Source organism: Brachionichthys hirsutus, chromosome 10, assembly GCF_040956055.1.
Source record: "Brachionichthys hirsutus isolate HB-005 chromosome 10, CSIRO-AGI_Bhir_v1, whole genome shotgun sequence".
In the NCBI taxonomy this organism is placed as follows: domain Eukaryota; kingdom Metazoa; phylum Chordata; class Actinopteri; order Lophiiformes; family Brachionichthyidae; genus Brachionichthys; species Brachionichthys hirsutus.
In genome coordinates this window covers 10,987,980-11,005,107 of record NC_090906.1, presented here as the reverse complement: position 1 = coordinate 11,005,107, position 17,128 = coordinate 10,987,980, and the positions used below count along the sequence as shown (strand labels likewise).

General features: G+C 43.3%; 1 protein-coding gene across 1 annotated transcript in view; it reads right to left on the bottom strand.

Moving 5' to 3' along the window:
• The window catches only part of LOC137900313 (gamma-aminobutyric acid receptor subunit alpha-3-like), a 32,643-nt gene extending 17,357 nt beyond the window's left edge, over positions 1-15,286 (bottom strand). The window contains exons 1-3 of the mRNA XM_068744377.1: positions 15,279-15,286; positions 15,062-15,183; positions 10,488-10,555 (exon numbers count right to left, since the gene is read on the bottom strand). Coding sequence (XP_068600478.1) covers positions 10,488-10,555; positions 15,062-15,183; positions 15,279-15,286 — 198 coding nt within the window. The remainder of the gene's footprint in view (positions 1-10,487; positions 10,556-15,061; positions 15,184-15,278) is intronic.
• Positions 15,287-17,128: the final 1,842 nt, after the last annotated feature.

The following is a 17,128-nucleotide window of genomic DNA, read 5'->3' as shown; positions in this document are numbered from 1 at the left end:
AACAAATGTGTTTAACATTTGATTACACGTGGAACTCAAACCCTGATCTCCTGCTGTAAAAGTCAATTTTCTGACACATAAAACCAAAATGAACGCCTCCCAAATGAGACCTTCTCCCTCTTCACCCTCAGGGCTCCTGAAAATGGAGCGGCGCATGCACCCCATTGTGGCCTCCAGTTCAGATTGTTTTCCTGCAATTTGTGTAAATTTGTTTCACCCCATCGTACACGGAAAGGAAAATCTGCTTTTGGAGACCATTTCAGTGTTTACGACCACAACAAACATCCGTCCATCTGTTTTCTGTAACCACTCGTCCTGCGTCGGGCTCACTGGTGGGGCTGGATCTTACTCCGGCTGACACTGGATGAGAGGTGGGGTTCACCAGTTTATTTCAAAGGCCACTTAAAGAATCACACTCATAGCCTTCGGGAAATGGTGGCCGGATCACAACCGTACTCTTATTATATCTGAATAGTGTTCTTAAAAATGTTTCACAAGACATTTCAGGTGAGATTCCGGCTCTGTAGACACAGAATATTGATCCATATTTGACGAGCGCTGTGCGATTTGACAGTTTGATCCGAGGTTAGTGAGCTGTGCAACATTCTTTCTATTCCTAGCTTCACTGAAAAAATGAGGAGACAACCAGAAACCATGATGATGATTTCTTATTTATTTATGCATTTTCCTTCCCTCCTTTCAGAAATTGTGCAACTGTACGTGAAAGGGTGAATGCTGGCGAGTATTGTAAAGAGCTTTGAGTCGAACGAGAAATAATACAAGTACAGTCCATTTTCCATTTGCCTCTAATGTCTCCTCTGAGTGCACTGAATAGTAAATACTGTAGGAATGCGGCAGCAGTGCTTTAAGGAACAAATGGAAACAAAAGGAGCGTCTCAGAGGACGCGGCGAGGTGAGGAAACGCGGCCAAGGTAGGGCGGAAGTCGAGAGAAGATCATGAGGTTTGAATGGAAATGAGGAAACGATAGGAAAGGGTAATAACAAGACTGAGCAAGGCATTAAAAAAAATGACAGTGTCTGATTGGCTGATGGCAGGAAGGTTGCGTCTCATGTCTGACAGAATATAAATGTAGCCTTTAATCATAAATTAATGAGCTCATAATATTCTAAACCTTTATTTATGAGATCGTATTTCAAACGTGTCACATTTTAGACTTCATTTGGTTTTACTTGCGTATCTGGAAAGTTTCAGTTTTTCATTTCTACTGGTTTTTACAGTCTCTTTTTATTTCGTTGAATTTCATCTTCCTAATCAAATCGCATGTTTGAATTGTTTCTTTCTCCCATTTACTATCTAAAAAGGTTTCATGAATTTGATATTTGAGGGCACAGTCATTGTATTAATGGAGGACAGTTTCTGTGAGGAGTTTGCATGTCCTCCCCGTGTCTGCGTGGGTTCTCTCCGGCTTCCTCTCCCCACCAAAAACATGCAATTTAGGGGATTTGGTTACACTCAAATTGTCCATAGGTGTGTGTGTGCGTGTGTGAATGATTGTCTGTTTATGTGTGGCCCTGCGATGAACTGGCGGCTTGTCCAGGGTGTACCCCGCGTCTTGCCCATAGACTGCTGGGATAGGCTCCAGCACGACCCAGTAAAGGACAAAGCGGTAAAGAAGATGAATGAATGAAGTTATGAGTCTGTTTCTGAAGGTGAAAAGACTGATTGACCTCGGATCAGCAGACAATTTGTTCCATAGAGCAGGACCACGAACGACATCCTCACCTGCCTTAGATTTAATACTAACACTTTCACCTGCTGACCTGAGCGGCTATAACAAGTAAGCGGGTCAGAGTAGTCAGAGACTACAGATAAAACAAACCAGCAATGCTTTATAGACCACAAACCAGCACTTTGAAGGTGATTCCGTATTGAAGTGGGAGCCAATGAAGTGATTCCAGCACTGAATGAATATGTTCAAATATTTGTGTACTTGTAAACAGAGTGGCTTACATGTACAGAGCTGCAGCTGTCCCACCGATGGCTCGGATAATCCTGCAAATACAGCGTTAGAGTCGCGTAATCTGTTGGAGATGAATGCATGAACCGGTTTCTAGGAGTCACCCACGCACAAGCGCAAAGAGGACGCCGCGCTTTCCACCATGCCGCCTTTTAATTGTTCCGGCTGATACTGAGATCAGCATGCTGAAGACAAACACGGCCCCGATTCTCCCGGCCTGAACGAAGCTAACGGCGTTATCCTTCAACGGCATGGCCAAATGAAGCGAAATGCCTTCTATGGCTGTTTATCAATACAGCATCAATCTTTTAGAATACGCCAGGGAAAATGTGTGCCGGCCTCAGCCGAGCCAAAACAACACTGACGCTGATTTAGAAAACGATTCTGCACACATTCATTTTTAAAACGTCCGTCTTCATAAAGTCTGTCCTCAGGCCTCTAGCCTATTCCACATTCTTATTTAAAAAGATGGGCATGTCATGTTAGGGATGAAGACGGAGCCTTTTCCCCATTCTGGGATGATCTGTTTTGTTTGTTTGTTTTTTTCACCAGTTGATGGGACCGATGTGAAGGGGTGTGCACGTTTGTGCATTGCGTGTCGTTTCCTCGTAATCCTCCCTGCAGGGCGCTGAGATGGCAGCGCCCAGATGCAGCATCACTTTGTGGGCGTTTGGTTTTTTAGCTTCACCTTTTCCCACACAGTCGAAGCTGCTTGAGAGGAGATTGCACACCTCTGTCTGCACGGCGAGTTTAGCTTCAGGATGGTTCTGTAAACTCAGGCTCAACAAACTCCAGTGAAAAATGGAAAATCTTCACCTTCACATCCGAAGCTGGCAGGACGCACGCCTTTATCTACCATCTTTGATATCAGGGCTGTTTGTTCTAACATCCAACTTACTTCCACAGAACATTTCTTGGACCTTCCTACTGCTGGCTGCTGTGCTCTCAGATGATTGCACAGAGTTGACATGTGATGATCTAGTTATCCCTGGCAGGGCTGACATCACATCTCACTTTGCCGGATCTTCTTACAGAAGTTAACGGCAAACCTTTTGACAGCTGTCGCACATTTCTCCCGTTCTGCTGCGGAACTTTACCGGTGCCTTTTAATAATAACTTGTTCTTCTCCTTTTGTTAATAACGGTTGCAAACAGCCCGCATGTGCATTAGCGCCACCTGTTGGAAGTCTCATTACATTACTCCCATGTGCTGGTAAAACAAGGGTAAATAATGATTTAATGACAAACCGAATCTCATATATTATATTTTTTTCTTTTAAAGATAAAACAACATTATGATTATTTGATAATCGTAGTCATCCCTACTGGAAATCTATTTTTTTCCCCTTATTTCTGCTCAGGAATATTATCTTGATGGGTTTGAGTTAGAGCTCCTGAGGAGATATGACATCATGCTGCAGGGTTATTTCCCCAATTAATGTGCAGAGATGTCACATGTGATGCATGCCATAATGTCATGATTTTGGTTGAACCCAGGAGACCAGCAATATCCTCATTATATATTTGTGACACAGACTATTATTTATTAATTATTATTATTATAATTTATTGTCATTCATTGCCATTTTGCATCTGTGGGCTAATTTATTTTAGATTTATTGTTAGTTTGCATATGTGGTGTAAAATTATTTTAATTTTTCTATTGTTATTTTGCATCAATTGAGCGATTTAATATTGTTTTTATTTTTATTTGTATTGTTAAATTTGTTTTGTTAAATGTCGATGATTTATGTACTAAGGACTTTCAACGGAAACAAGACCGCAAGGGCTTTTTTGAAATGCTCCTCTTAGACAGGATGTTAGACTTTATTTTTACTGTTATACATGCTACTGTGTGACTGTACTTGTACTCTAACATTCTATCTAATAAATATATTCATCATCATCATCACACATTGCAGAGACGGAGCAGCCATTCCAACGGCGTTTCTGATCTTCACACTGTGAGCATTGTAAAGATTAGCGAAGGATTTGACAAATGTCTTTATTAGTAGTCCGCCCTGCTCTCAGATGATCAATTATCCCACCTTGCTTTGCTTCTTACATGCTGTTCGCCTACTGGGAATAAAACCTGTGTAAGACTAGCAATGAGCTGTGAAACCCGTACCAACCCCAATTACCTTTACTGCCTTCCAGTTTCTGTAGCTCTGAGGCGTGAACCTGCTCCAGCGCTTTATTGTGCTGCACTTCACACACTACATTCAGTCCTACAAATATTTAATTGGCAAAAAAAAATAAAACTGCCACTAAAAACATAATGCATTTTCAATATTTAAGACACTTTTAAATGGCGACTGTGGCGAGCTGCTTTCAGGAAAACAAACAGGAGTGGCTCGTTTTAAAGAAGAAATGACAGATGCGCATTGAATTAACCGACACTTCACATTGTAATCTGCCGTGCACGACCAAAACAGGCAGCATCTCTGCCCACAGGATGTGAATATCAATCAATTAATAGGTCAGATGCCTGCAATGACCATAAAGGAGTCAGAAACCTAATACATATTGACAATATAAATGAAGAAGGAAATATGGCTCGGTCCCCAAATTTATTTGGCGGAATTAATTCAGTTTCAATTGGACAAATTCCACAGTCTGTCTGAGCTGCTTTAAGTTGTCCACAAAAAACATGACCTTTCATTCGTGCGTTCTTATTGTAGGGAAAACAAATAAAACAAAACTGCAGATATGTATGAATTACAAATTGTTCCTCATGATGTTGACAATAAACAAGGTGGAAAACATGACATTATTATTATTATTTTTTATGTTTATTCGTATGAGACCATATGTTTTGGTAGTTACCATGAAAGAATAAAGCAAAAATGACAAGAGAAGTTAAAAAAGAACTGCAAAAGCTGCGGCACCGATGGATGAGCCATTCCATTTGCAATATATGCTTCTTAATCTCCTCTGTAAAGATCAGCAAATTACCATGTTGGCCCCGGGGTCAAAACAACAGGTGGCTCCAAACTGAAAAAGTAACTTCCCATCACTGGGCTGTCATGTTCATATCAGATCTTCAAAGGTCTCAATAACAGCAGCTGCCTTTTTCATAATGGTTGCTGTGACAACCAGAGTGAAGCAGCTCTGCTTTCAGGTTGTTTCTGCCCTGTACATGAATCACACTGTGAGATGGGGAACAACACGACCTCTGTAACAAATGGAAAGTAATTAAGCCCTATTGGGAGTATAATCTTTTTTTTTTTTTTTTGTATTCTGAAAGGTTCTGAAAATCTGGGTCACATCTTAAAATTCTGGGTTTAATTGGACTTTGAACAAGGTTGAATTGATTCATGCAGAACGGGGGGGGGGGGGGAGTGGCCCCTCCAAACATTTGTAGCACAAACCTCCCATCTGTCTCGTCAGAAGGCGGCGAACCACTCAGGCATTTTGGACAGAAGCTTCCTGAATTTTAAGCACGTGGCTGTATTCTGACAAAACACCTGATCAGATGCTCCTGAAGTGTTTACTCCTAGAGAGTCAGAAACCCTGCTGAGATCAGGCCATCAATGACGTGGCTGAGAATGCGAACGTCAGGCCAGTACCTGTGACAGCCTGAATCGCTTCCCATTACACCTGAGCGGAACTGTCAAACCTCACAAATGTGCTGCGACGTTACGAACAAAAGAGAGAGAGGAGAATTCAGCAACAAACGGAGGAGGGCTTGCGATAGAGAAACGCATCCTCCTTACGAGGGATCAGCATCAAGGTTGCAAACTCACATTCTGGGTTTTGGAGTGACACTGCAGAAATCCTTCCAAGTCAGACGCGACATTCAACAGTGTGCCTTGTTATTGGCCTAATATCCCAGTTTCACTCCGATTATACAGTTAGCTTCCCCTCTGCGGCGATAGTGGGACGCTAAAGGCAGATGTAGCGTATTGGGGTTCAAGTGAAGGCTTGAGCGAGTAGCCCTCAGGGCGAGTGAGAAGCAGACATTTCTGGGACACTACAGAGCTGGGTAATTGGACCACTGGATTTACATGACATAAAGTACGGGATGCCTCGGGTGTAAAATGTCCTCTGTCTAGAGAAATCAGAGATTTAATAGTTTCTGCAAGTAGTTATGTTACACATTCCTCAGTGGCGGCCAGACAAACCTCCAGTGTGGTTTCACAATGAGAAATATATATATATATATAAAAAGGGATTAATAGGTTGCTAGGAAACCCAGAGGAGGAATTCCAACAAATTAAAGGAGCGCTATTCCTCACCAAATGTAGCAATGCTGTTTGCTTGCTAACCCACCCAAATCAGATGGGGACCACAATGTACATATGCACAAGTTAGCATGTTAGCACTGCATGTGTATGCTCACAGCACATCACAAGTTCAAAGCCCCCCCCCCCCCGCAGGTGCAGCCAGACAGACCTGCAGTCATGGCTGTAGACCCTTTGTGTTGTTGCTATCTAAATATTCAATATACCATTATCAATATTCAGTGTTTATTGGAGGTTATTTGATGTTGAATTCACAGCAACCTCCACGGAATGCACCAAACAACACCCCCGCAGCGCAATGCAGTGCTCCAGCATATGAGAGGCTTCCTCTCGCCCTCCCCATCCAACACAGCCATATGGTTATCTCCATCCTCTAATCCTCCGGTGCTGTCTCGCTCTCACCCAACATAAAACGCAGTCTCAACTTTCTAAATAGCTTTACAGCACCGAGCTCATTAATTCATGTTGCTTGTCCGTTTTTCATGAAACAAGCGGCTGATGCTTTACCTTGGAGCGAGGAGAGAACCGGGGAGGTTCATTTCCTGCATTGCATCAATCGGAGCCGTGACATCGACGATGGCGCATTAGTTTATGTAGAGCATAAAGCTGATTAAAAATGGTTTAGCAAAGGCTCATTAAAGAATCTGGAGAGAAATAAAGCTGGTTTGATAAAGCACCGATGTAATGGCAACAGGAAGTAAACAAAGTTAAGCGATCCCTTAGCAGCTGATTTCTCTCACTTTATTTTAATGACTGGATAGCTGCCCCATATCAATCTTCTAAACTCTGGCAAATTGTCTCAGACAAAGTCTTCCTTTTGTTGAGCACATAAAGGAAATGCTTTTAAAACGCTTCTTTCCACCTCTGAAATACCTCCAGGATTAGTCGTTGCCTCCCCTTTAACTGACCTAGAAAACTGCTCCATGCTTTTGTTTCCCAGAACCGTTTGCTGCAGAGCTCAACACTCCGAGGCTGTCCTGCTCCACACTCGGAGATCGGATCCGACTCATTCTGAGCCCACTAGCCTGGAAGCTGGCGAACCATAAAACACAAAAGGCTCGACACCGTCCTGCTCTGCTAGTTGGCTTCATTGGCTTGAATGTAAACTCAAGAGTCTCTCGAAAGCCAGTAAATCACACAATGTAAAGCAAGTTCAGCCCCGTCCCTGTTTGAAACATCGGCCCTTTTTAAGGAGAACCAGTGCCCCCTGATTTGGAAACAGGCACACATTTCCACAATCGGAACCGTTCATTACAGTCCCGAGTCGGGAGCGATTTCTTTGCTGCAGCCTACAATTCTCATTCCTCCAGGGCTGACCTTTGTCTAACTCTGTGGATGTCTTCCAATCCAAAGCATTCGTTCTACACGTCACACAAAGCAGAAGACACAAAAGACAAATCTTTGATCAGTAAGAATGTCTGCAGCTACTTTTCATACATCGATCACCAGACAAAGATGTGAGCGTACCCGGACGATCGGTGGACTGGAAACACCTGCCGTGACCTTTCTTACTGATCGGGACGAAAGCCCGGGCGGGTTGTTCCGTCCTGCACAGCCATCATGAGTTCCCCTGACTGTACTCTGTGACATTTCTATTGATTCATGACGCTTGCCAAATGGAGCATGTGAATAGAATAAAAGATAGAGCCTCGAATTGAACCCTAAGAGACCCTAAAGGTGAAAAAAAGATCAAGCACTGTCTACTGTCAAAAGGGAAAGAACTTGCATTTACACACAACGCAAGTTCAACATTACGTGGCAGAAATGATGCCATAAAGGGTTAGACTCATCTTAAAATCTCAAGTATACAGTATTATGTAGATTATAATTAGTCATTAATGGCTAAAGCGTTTTGTTTGTTGTGTCTGCAACATTTGCATCTCTATTTGGTCACTTTGCCCTTTTTGTGTTGTTTTATATCCTGTTTTCGGACTTTGTTTGACATTTTATTCGTACCTCCTTTGCATCTTGCTTTGAATCACTTAAGCCGAGCTCAGGCTGCAGGATTTCTATGATGAAAAACCGCAGAAGAGTGGTCTTCATCGACACCGTTTGGTACCGATGAAGCATTTACAGACCCGCTCCTCAAACATCCCAAACTGCCTGGAGACGCATTGGGGCATTGGATATTTAGGAGGTTAAATCTGGATAATTATGTCGCTACTTTATGAGCAATAGCACAAAAGCCATCACAGAGCGGAAATTGAACCTGCAGCGCAGACAGCCCATTCCGCTTTGCCTCCCCGTCCAATCTCTCATCCAGACCTGCTCAGCCTTCTCATTGAAAAGCATCACCAAAGCAAGTTTCTGCACCATGTCAGTCTCAATTGTGTTTACATCGGCCTCCCCGGGAGAGATCACACCAGGTTGCGTGCTGCTCCCTGAGACTCGGTAATCCGAGGAATATCCTGCGGTCCGTGAGGCGTCATCATTTTTTAAAATCTCGTAGAGTGTGCATGTTTGAGATTAGGAAGAAGAAAATGTATGCACTTCCTCCTCATGCGGGTGACGCAACCCCTGAATGTTCGCCGGTTTTAGGAGTTTGACTGACTCTCCAGCGAGAAATTCTATCTGTCACTCAATCAGAGTCTCAGGTCCACGCGTCCACAGTGGGGTTCAATAATCCATCACACCAGTGGGCCTGATCAGCTTCTCACTGCGCTGGCAGTAGGCTGACAGAGTCTTCCTGTCAAGATAACTAAACTATATTAAGAAATTAAATATGGAGGAAACTGCAGTTTTACAATATAAGCCTCTGCAATCTCAACAGTTTCTTACCTTGCTTCATTTTACGGCTGCACACGAAGATTCATACACAGATAGTCAACAGAGCTACAAGAGCACCTGCCAGTTACCTCAAGTCCAGGTTCAATGCTCCTAATATGCAAAGCTGATTGATATCATGTATTGATAATTAATCATGCTGGCTGCCTGCTCTAAATTGTGTGGACAGCTTTTGAAATCTTATACACTAAATAGATTAACAGTGGCAAAATGCTGCAAGAGGTAAGAGTGTCGTGTGTGAATGATCAGCATTTTATCAATATATATAAGTTATTGATTATGGCCTGGCTCTGCAGGGACACGCTGCCCATTGCCTTCTCTTAACCGCTATCCCAACATGAACCACGAGTCCGTTCTTCGGTCCTGGGGTCCGACAGCCCGAAACAGAAACTTACACCAGAGACCTTCATGTGAGGAGATGGGACGAAGCAGCCACGGAGTGAGACCAAGAAGCTTACGGGCCGTCCAGCACGCTCAGTGCTCAGCCGGTGAAACAACCCACTGCTCCAGGTGGCCAATTAGAGCAGCACAATCAAATACGTCAAATGTTGCATAGCGCGATCTGCGCCGTCTTCAGCATCCGCTGGTGGAAGGAGGCCGTCAAAATGGACTTCCTCCAGAACTTAGCTCCAACTAAGCACATTTCCTAAATTGATTTGGAGGATTTTGCGTTGCTGTAAATGTCTTTAGTTTATTTTGTCATTCGGCTGGGTTGCTATATGCTACATATTCTTTCCTCTACGGATTGGATGCTGCTTACATCGTGTCTCATAGTCCTGTGCTCTCTCCCGTTTTTACGTGTTGATGACTTGCGCTGATTCCCCACTCTCCTCCACCTCGACACTCGAGCTGCTTCTTATGCTTGTTGTTTTCTGTTGTGTCGGACAGCCCTACTTTGAAGACGTCTCTCTGTTCGGTTCAGAATGCTCTGTTTTGATCTGACTGAGTGGGCTGGGCTGGCTGATTGCTTTGTCTTTTGTTCATTTTGGTCAGCCCATCCGCTCTGTTTATTTTATTTCCTGATTGAAAACATTCCAAAGTGAAGCAATTAAACATGATCTTCCTAGATGTGCAGCGAGGATGTAATTGAATTGGAGCCAGTTTTCTGTCCCTGGCGTGTAAAAAAAGATGTTTTTAATGCCATGGTTTCATGCGTTTTGTAACCTATTGCAAAAGTAAAGTGGAGACAAATAGGAGAATTCTTGAGTGACAGAATGTAAAAAACAAAAACAAAATATTTATCTATAGAAAACACAGTAAAGGAAGTATTCTACTGATGGGACCAAAGCATTCTCATCCGGAGACGCCACGAATGAGACGTCCGATGATGAGGGTGAAAAAACAGTTATTAGACACAGCAGATTATTAACTTGACTATAATGAGAACCATCCTGAAATTAAAACAGACAAATGACCTGGGGTCTGATGAACCACAGAGACTTAAAGAGAGGATAAAGAGAAAGAGGGAGGCAACAACTCACCATGTCTGTGTCCGACACCGGCCCAAAACTCGTCACATAGATGTTTGTCCTCACTTCTGTTACGCTCTCTGAGAGGAGAGACAACAAGGACCAGGAAACGTTACCGTGCAGTCTGCGTACAAAATAAAGCGTCGCTGCTGCTCCGTCTCTGCTAAGCCGATTGTTTGTGTACATGAGAGGAAAGGCTGCCTGCATTTAACTAAGCTGCTTCACACGGCAAGTCAGCTGCAATCAAGGGTTAGAGTAACACTTCAAACACTGAGGATTTATTCATGCTCAGTCAAGACCGTGCGCTCCGGCGGACGGATAAGTACCTGGACTTTCGCCGTCTTTGTGCATCATTTCGTCACCAGACCAAAAGCTATGTCCTCAGATTATGATGCAAGAATTGCCATACAGGAATGGTTTTAGCACCCCAAATATGTTTGGCTGTGGAGATTATTTTTTCAGCCTTAATTTCATGGCCAAAAAAAATGTTGCTGTGAGCAACTTCACAAACGCTTTAGTTCAGTAAAACGAGCATTATTTTGGCACAGGCTGGTTTTGTCCACCACATTATAAAATCTGCTTTGAGCGAGCACCCCGCCCGCCAGTCTGTATCTTTGGAGAGAAGACATCCCCTTTGACCCAAAATAATTTTAGTTAGCCTGCTGCAAAACTGTTTGTTGTTGTGGCTGCCCCTACGGGACCGCTGGCTCGGGAAGAAAAATGAGCGAGTTCAGCATTCCGGACGGGGAGGTCTGTGTATTTCAAATAATGGACCCATTTTTCTGCAATCAAAATCACATTAGAAACGATGTAGTCTGAATCAGACACAACTGTTTTTTTTTGTGTGCTCCTTTGCGGCTGTGTATCTATCATTGCATGCCGAGTTACAATGCAAGCTCATTGACTGCTTTTCGTTTTAATTGTGATGGATTCACAACAATTGATGAATTGTTCTTGATATTCGCAAAAAGGATCAAATCAGCATCTGAAAATGTCAGAAACGACTGCATTGCATTCAGATGCGATCGTATCTGACATTTTCAGACGTTGATCGGATTTGAGCTTTCGCAATATCTGACCATCACAAATTTGATTTCCACCTCGCTTCAGGCTTTTGCCATGCTGGTCGCATCGTCAGCAAAAAGGAGCTGCTATAATAGAAGAGGTAACCAGTGAATCTACACAGAAAATGGCTCAATCTTAATGAAAGGACCTGTCCATGTAGAGTGATGATTTTGTACGTCAAGAAATGTTAAAATAATTTTGCCAGAAATAAGAAAGGTTTCGATAAAAAGACAACAAAGAATCATTTGCAGTGGAATAAACATAGAAGTCCATCCTGACTTTTTTTTCCAAGTTTCCACACAATTCATTAATTTGGATGCATCAGTAAGAGAAGGAAAAATAATGTGAAAGTGAAGACAGATCAAAAACAGCCCCCCCCCCCACGCTGGGATGGATCTTCTGGGCCTTAAAGCAGGCCCTCGGGCCAATAGTGAGACAAATGGCTTCTCCCAGAGGGTCAACGGCTGGAGTGATGAGCCCTTTCTCTAAAAGTGAATAGATCCTCGTCTGTAACGGCGCCCCGGCTCTAAGTGACCACCCCACAGGTGAAATCTCCAATCCTTTAGCAAAGCCCCCCCCCCCCCAGAGAAAGACGATCTGCTCCCACATTAATCATTCCTGTGACACAAATAGCTCTCGCAAATATGTGATTATCACAACACCCAAGTCAGCAGTTTGCATGGCAGGCACAGACGGGGTAACAAAATGAGTTGCCCCCGTTTTGTTTACAATGACGCACAAGAGCATAGGGCAGCGCTAATAGAAGCCAAAAATGAAATGAAATGGTTTTCCCCAGTTTCTGTCCGATCTGCTTGCCTGAGACGGCCCCACATGACTGTGTCTCAGCAAGATGGTGGCTGGGGAGGGACAAACAGGAGGAAGATTGGCAATCGGGTTCTTGCACATGTGGAAGCCCCTGACATTGATTGAGAACTGGCCAACTGGAGGGTCTGCTTCCAGGTCGAATGGTAGAAGGTAACCTTTAATATTCGCAAGGTTTTTGCAGCCGTCTTTTGCAGAACAAGGAACAACATCTTGTCATATCACTACATATATTTGACAAACTAAATTAAAGGACAGTGGATGCAGCTGCAGCACAAAATGCTGGCTTTTCCTGCTGCAGTCGGGCATCTGGATTGTTTGCAGCGTTGCTTGGATTCTCAACAGACACAGAAACGTATCAGATGATGCACTTCTGAAAAGCATGAAGCCATTCCCTCGGTAAACACTTTTAAAGCGTGTTTCCTGTTGGATGACAGCGAGAGGCGTCAGGGTGCGGGCACTATTGGACATCAAACATTTGCTTTCCTACCCTAGCAAGAGGGACAGTGTAAAACGAGATCAGTGACATCAAGGGGGGGGGGGGGGGGGGGGGGCGATGAAAACGGCTTCCTGTGGAACTTGGCAAGCGCTTCATCGCAGGTTACTGAATAAATGATATTTGTCGACTGAGCCTGTAGACTTGAGCTAATTAGAAAATAGTCTCGGTCATTTGTAGACTGCATGTAAGATGCATTCACTTCAATTGAAATGGAACAAAAGGATTCTCGCTAATGGCTTGTTCCCCCCCCCAATATAATGCTAATCTTTGCAATCAGATTCTTTCTAACCAATCAGAATCATTCTAATTATAGCTCTTTCTACCAGGTCTCACTGCACCACAGGTTTATTACAGCACAAAGAGGCTCAGTCGTTCAGACGGAACCGCCTCCTCGCCCTGGGACATGTGAACCTTTGCACCGAGCAGAATATGACATTAATGTCTTGCGCCTGCTTCGTCTCTGGTTGCCGTCGCAGAGTCCGGCTCATTTGTCTGGTGGGTCTACAGCCTGGAAGCGACGCTCGTGGCTTCAGTGGCGAGCAGTAGAGCAGAAATGACCATTCCAGCTGGCTGACTGAAAAATGGCAAAGCCTGTTTGAGCATCTGGGGCTTGCAGTTATGCGGCTTCTTCTCCTCTGAGGGCGAATATTCGGATGACATGGCACGGGGGAGGGATTTCGACTGGCATATGTGCTTATTTGCCATTGGGCCATAATTGAACAAAAGACAATACCCAAGGCATAGACGATTCTGGGCTCAAATTGGCCTGAATTGATTTTGCGTTGGCTGCTGTGTGTCTCAGGTACTACTATGTCCCCTAATATCCTCAGGCGGGAAATAGGGTTACAAAGAACCCAATTTTAATGGTGGCTGTTGCAAGAAAAGGATTTCAGCTGCCAAAGAGGTTGGAGGTTTTTCAAAAGGAATAAAGTCACAGAATGTTCTCTTAAGTTAGAACAAAAGTATCGAATAATGACATTGATAAAAAAAATGATATGACATTTTATAATTCTAATAGTAATTCATGCAACGATTGAATGGCTTTGCAGACCATTTAACGTGCACAAATAATGCAAAAAATAATGATGCAACTTTAAGGCATGAGGTGAATGTATTCCTGTCTGTGCTGCCAAGCAAATAGCATCTGAGTGCTCTGTTGCTGATTGCTCATATTTAAATTAAGTGAAACATTAGGCACAAAATGAGACTGTTTCTATGAAAATGAGCCTCGTTGCAAAAATGCAGTGTTATCAGCCATATGCAGTGAGGGTAAACCTAATTTGTAGAGAGTTTTTGTTAACTGAAGCATATTTTTAAGGTCTGTCATGATTAACCAGCAAAGACTTTACATAGAGTATGTCATCCTTATTGTGGATATGTCAATAAAATATCCAAACTGATCCCTTCTGACTGAAGCGCTCACAAAAGTTAAGTAAAGGAGACTATTGTCTTTCTGCTGCCTTTTTATATACAATTCTCACTTTGTCTTCGGCTCATTCATTCTGCTGATATGCGGCCCAAACCCGGCTGCATTACAAGTTCATCATTTTACCAGCCTCATCAGTCCCAGCAGTGTCATCAGCCCCCACTTCCACTGGGGTCTGGACTCTAATAGGGAATTTATCTTAGTCATGCTCGGGCAGAGACTCTGCAGTCGTCATCTCCCTGAAGGGTCTAGGCAAAATACCCTTTTTTTTTTTACCTATTACCTGTGATAATAGGCAGCAATATTTGCTTTTTCTCTTGTCTCTGCTGATTGAAATGAAACCTCAGCTGCCTCCCCGTATCAGTTCATTAGAGGCATTAACTCTTTTGTCATGATCTCTGAACCCAGTCAACCCTTCGCTGTTCTTTTCCTTCAGATATTTGTGCCACACAATATTTTGCTACGTGCATAATTGCACTAGGCTGCAGATCTTTATGGGAGTGCTTGGGCTGGAATAGATTCATCGATTAGACGGGGGGCGGTCAAAGTATTTTGGAACTTGCTCCTATGTGTTTATACATATTTCTAAAGTGACCTAAATAAAGTGTCAGATGAACAACAACAACAAAAAAAGAAAAACAAGAAATGGTCAATTTTTAGCAATGTGTTATAGTATAGTGACTGATGGCAATTATTTCATGAGCAGGAGCAGAGAGACTGAGCAGAGTGAAAGTCATACCTGTGGAGCTTTATTTGACATGCAGCGCTGCTTACCTCCCAGCCCGGGGCGTAGCCTGTTGTCATATCCATCCAACAGCCTGTCTAGGATTCGGGTGAAAATAGTAATATTGTCTTTGCTATCATCAGGCAAGGGCTCTTTGTGGCCAACGACGGCCCTGCAGCCAGAAACGGAGAGAGGAAGGTTGAGTCAACGGAGGAAAAACGTGAAATGAATTACAAAAACCTTTAATAATTACACTGAGGCTCCAACTGTTCCATCCTTTCGCCAGAATATACAGGCAGTAAACGATGAAAGCATCAATCAGCGAGAATGAAATAATGATTAGAAACAGCAGATAAGATCGATTTTGATTAAATCCAGTGAGAATGAATCATTTCTCACTGAAAGCTGACTATTTACAATCTCAACCACTTAAAAAAAATGAAGAAATAAAGAAATACATCACAATATGTTAACTAGTTGTGCAATTCCATCTTCCCGGTTAACAATTCACTTAAATCATAATCTCAGGGCGGCGTGAATGAATATTTATCAGGTATTCCTCAGTACATGATATATCAATGATAAATATTACTTTACACACAATGAATTCTTCTTCTAAGAAGGAAATGGAATGTTCAGACTCCCATCGGCCACCGGTTATTCATTTACACTCAACAATCCCCTCGGGAACAATATTGAGGCGAGATGAAAAGGCCGCTAACTGTAGGTGCAAACACTGATGAGTTAATGAGCAACGCATTTAATTAAAGTTCAATCCTCTGAGGAGGCGGACCTATAATGCCAGCGTAATCCCTGCCCACAAGCGGTCCGTGTCCTGGCGCGTCACCACACACGCCATTAACTTTAATATCTGACTTTTCTTCCGCCGGAACTACAAACTCATCCGTTACAGCCGGCTGCAGGTGAGCACGTCTAATAGCAGCAATTACATCACTCTGAAATGGTCAGAAAGGACATGACTCCATTCTCTCTGTAAAACGCACCATCATTCTGACGTTTTGTACAAATGACTCCATCCGAGCTAAGTGGCTATTATGTAAACGTTTGTGGGCAAGAGTTAAGCATCAATTAAGCATCACAAACTCCTGCAACGGTTCAGCGGAGCACAGCTTAATAAACATTAATACACCAGGACGTTGAGATTTATGGAGCAGACAAAGTTTTGAACGCAGCTCAGTAACGTAGGCCGCTCTTCTGCCCCAGTAACCCCCCCCCCCCCAGCACCGCTGATCGCATTTAGCTGTTTGTTCAACTGGAGGACAGGAACGCTGGAGGGTTAATCACTTATCTTTATATTATAAAGCCTAAGATTTTCATAAAGTAAAATCCTATTTTGTTATGGTCATTATTTCTCTCTCACAGCCTTTTAAAGTATCTCAATAAAGCAATTACCCTCTATTCAGTGGTTTTCATTGTTGGGGGGGGGGGGGGGGGGGGGGTCACCGTTCCTGCTGGATTCAAAGGGCCTTGATTTAAAGTGCATTCAGCCATCCATCATAATTTCATCTCGTTAACGGTCTCAGTGATTATAAGTGTTTACGTCCTTTGCACCTCGACTGTATTTCCTCCCGCTGCTCCCAATGAAACGCGTTTAACTCCACATCGCTGCCTTTACGACTTCTGGAAGCCAGAATACGAGAGGGGCGCGGAATGAGCTGCTTGAGCGACTCGCTGAAGACTGTGTGCAAACGTCCAGCTTCTCGGCGAGGTAACTCGACATGAGCCTATTACGTGGAAGAAAGAAATCAATCACAACTTCCAATTGTTCCCAAATGGCTTTTCTTAATGAAACGCTGTTCTCGTTCAACTTTTTACAGATGCATCGGCTGGCCAAGGACTGTTTGCTTGGAGTATCGCCCAGCGCTCGCTGTTACCATGGTAACCGTAGGTGAGGCAAGAGTCAGTGTTTCGGTTTGATGACAGAATGTGTCCCCTTCAAATATGGAGTAAAAGTGAGGACTTTACCCAGAACTACAACCTTTTACTGCAACCAGCTTTACTACTACTACTACTACTACATCGAAGCTTCTACTACCAATTTAATGGTGATTACCTTACCGGTACTAGGGATGTTTCGATGTCTCAGGTTTTTTTTT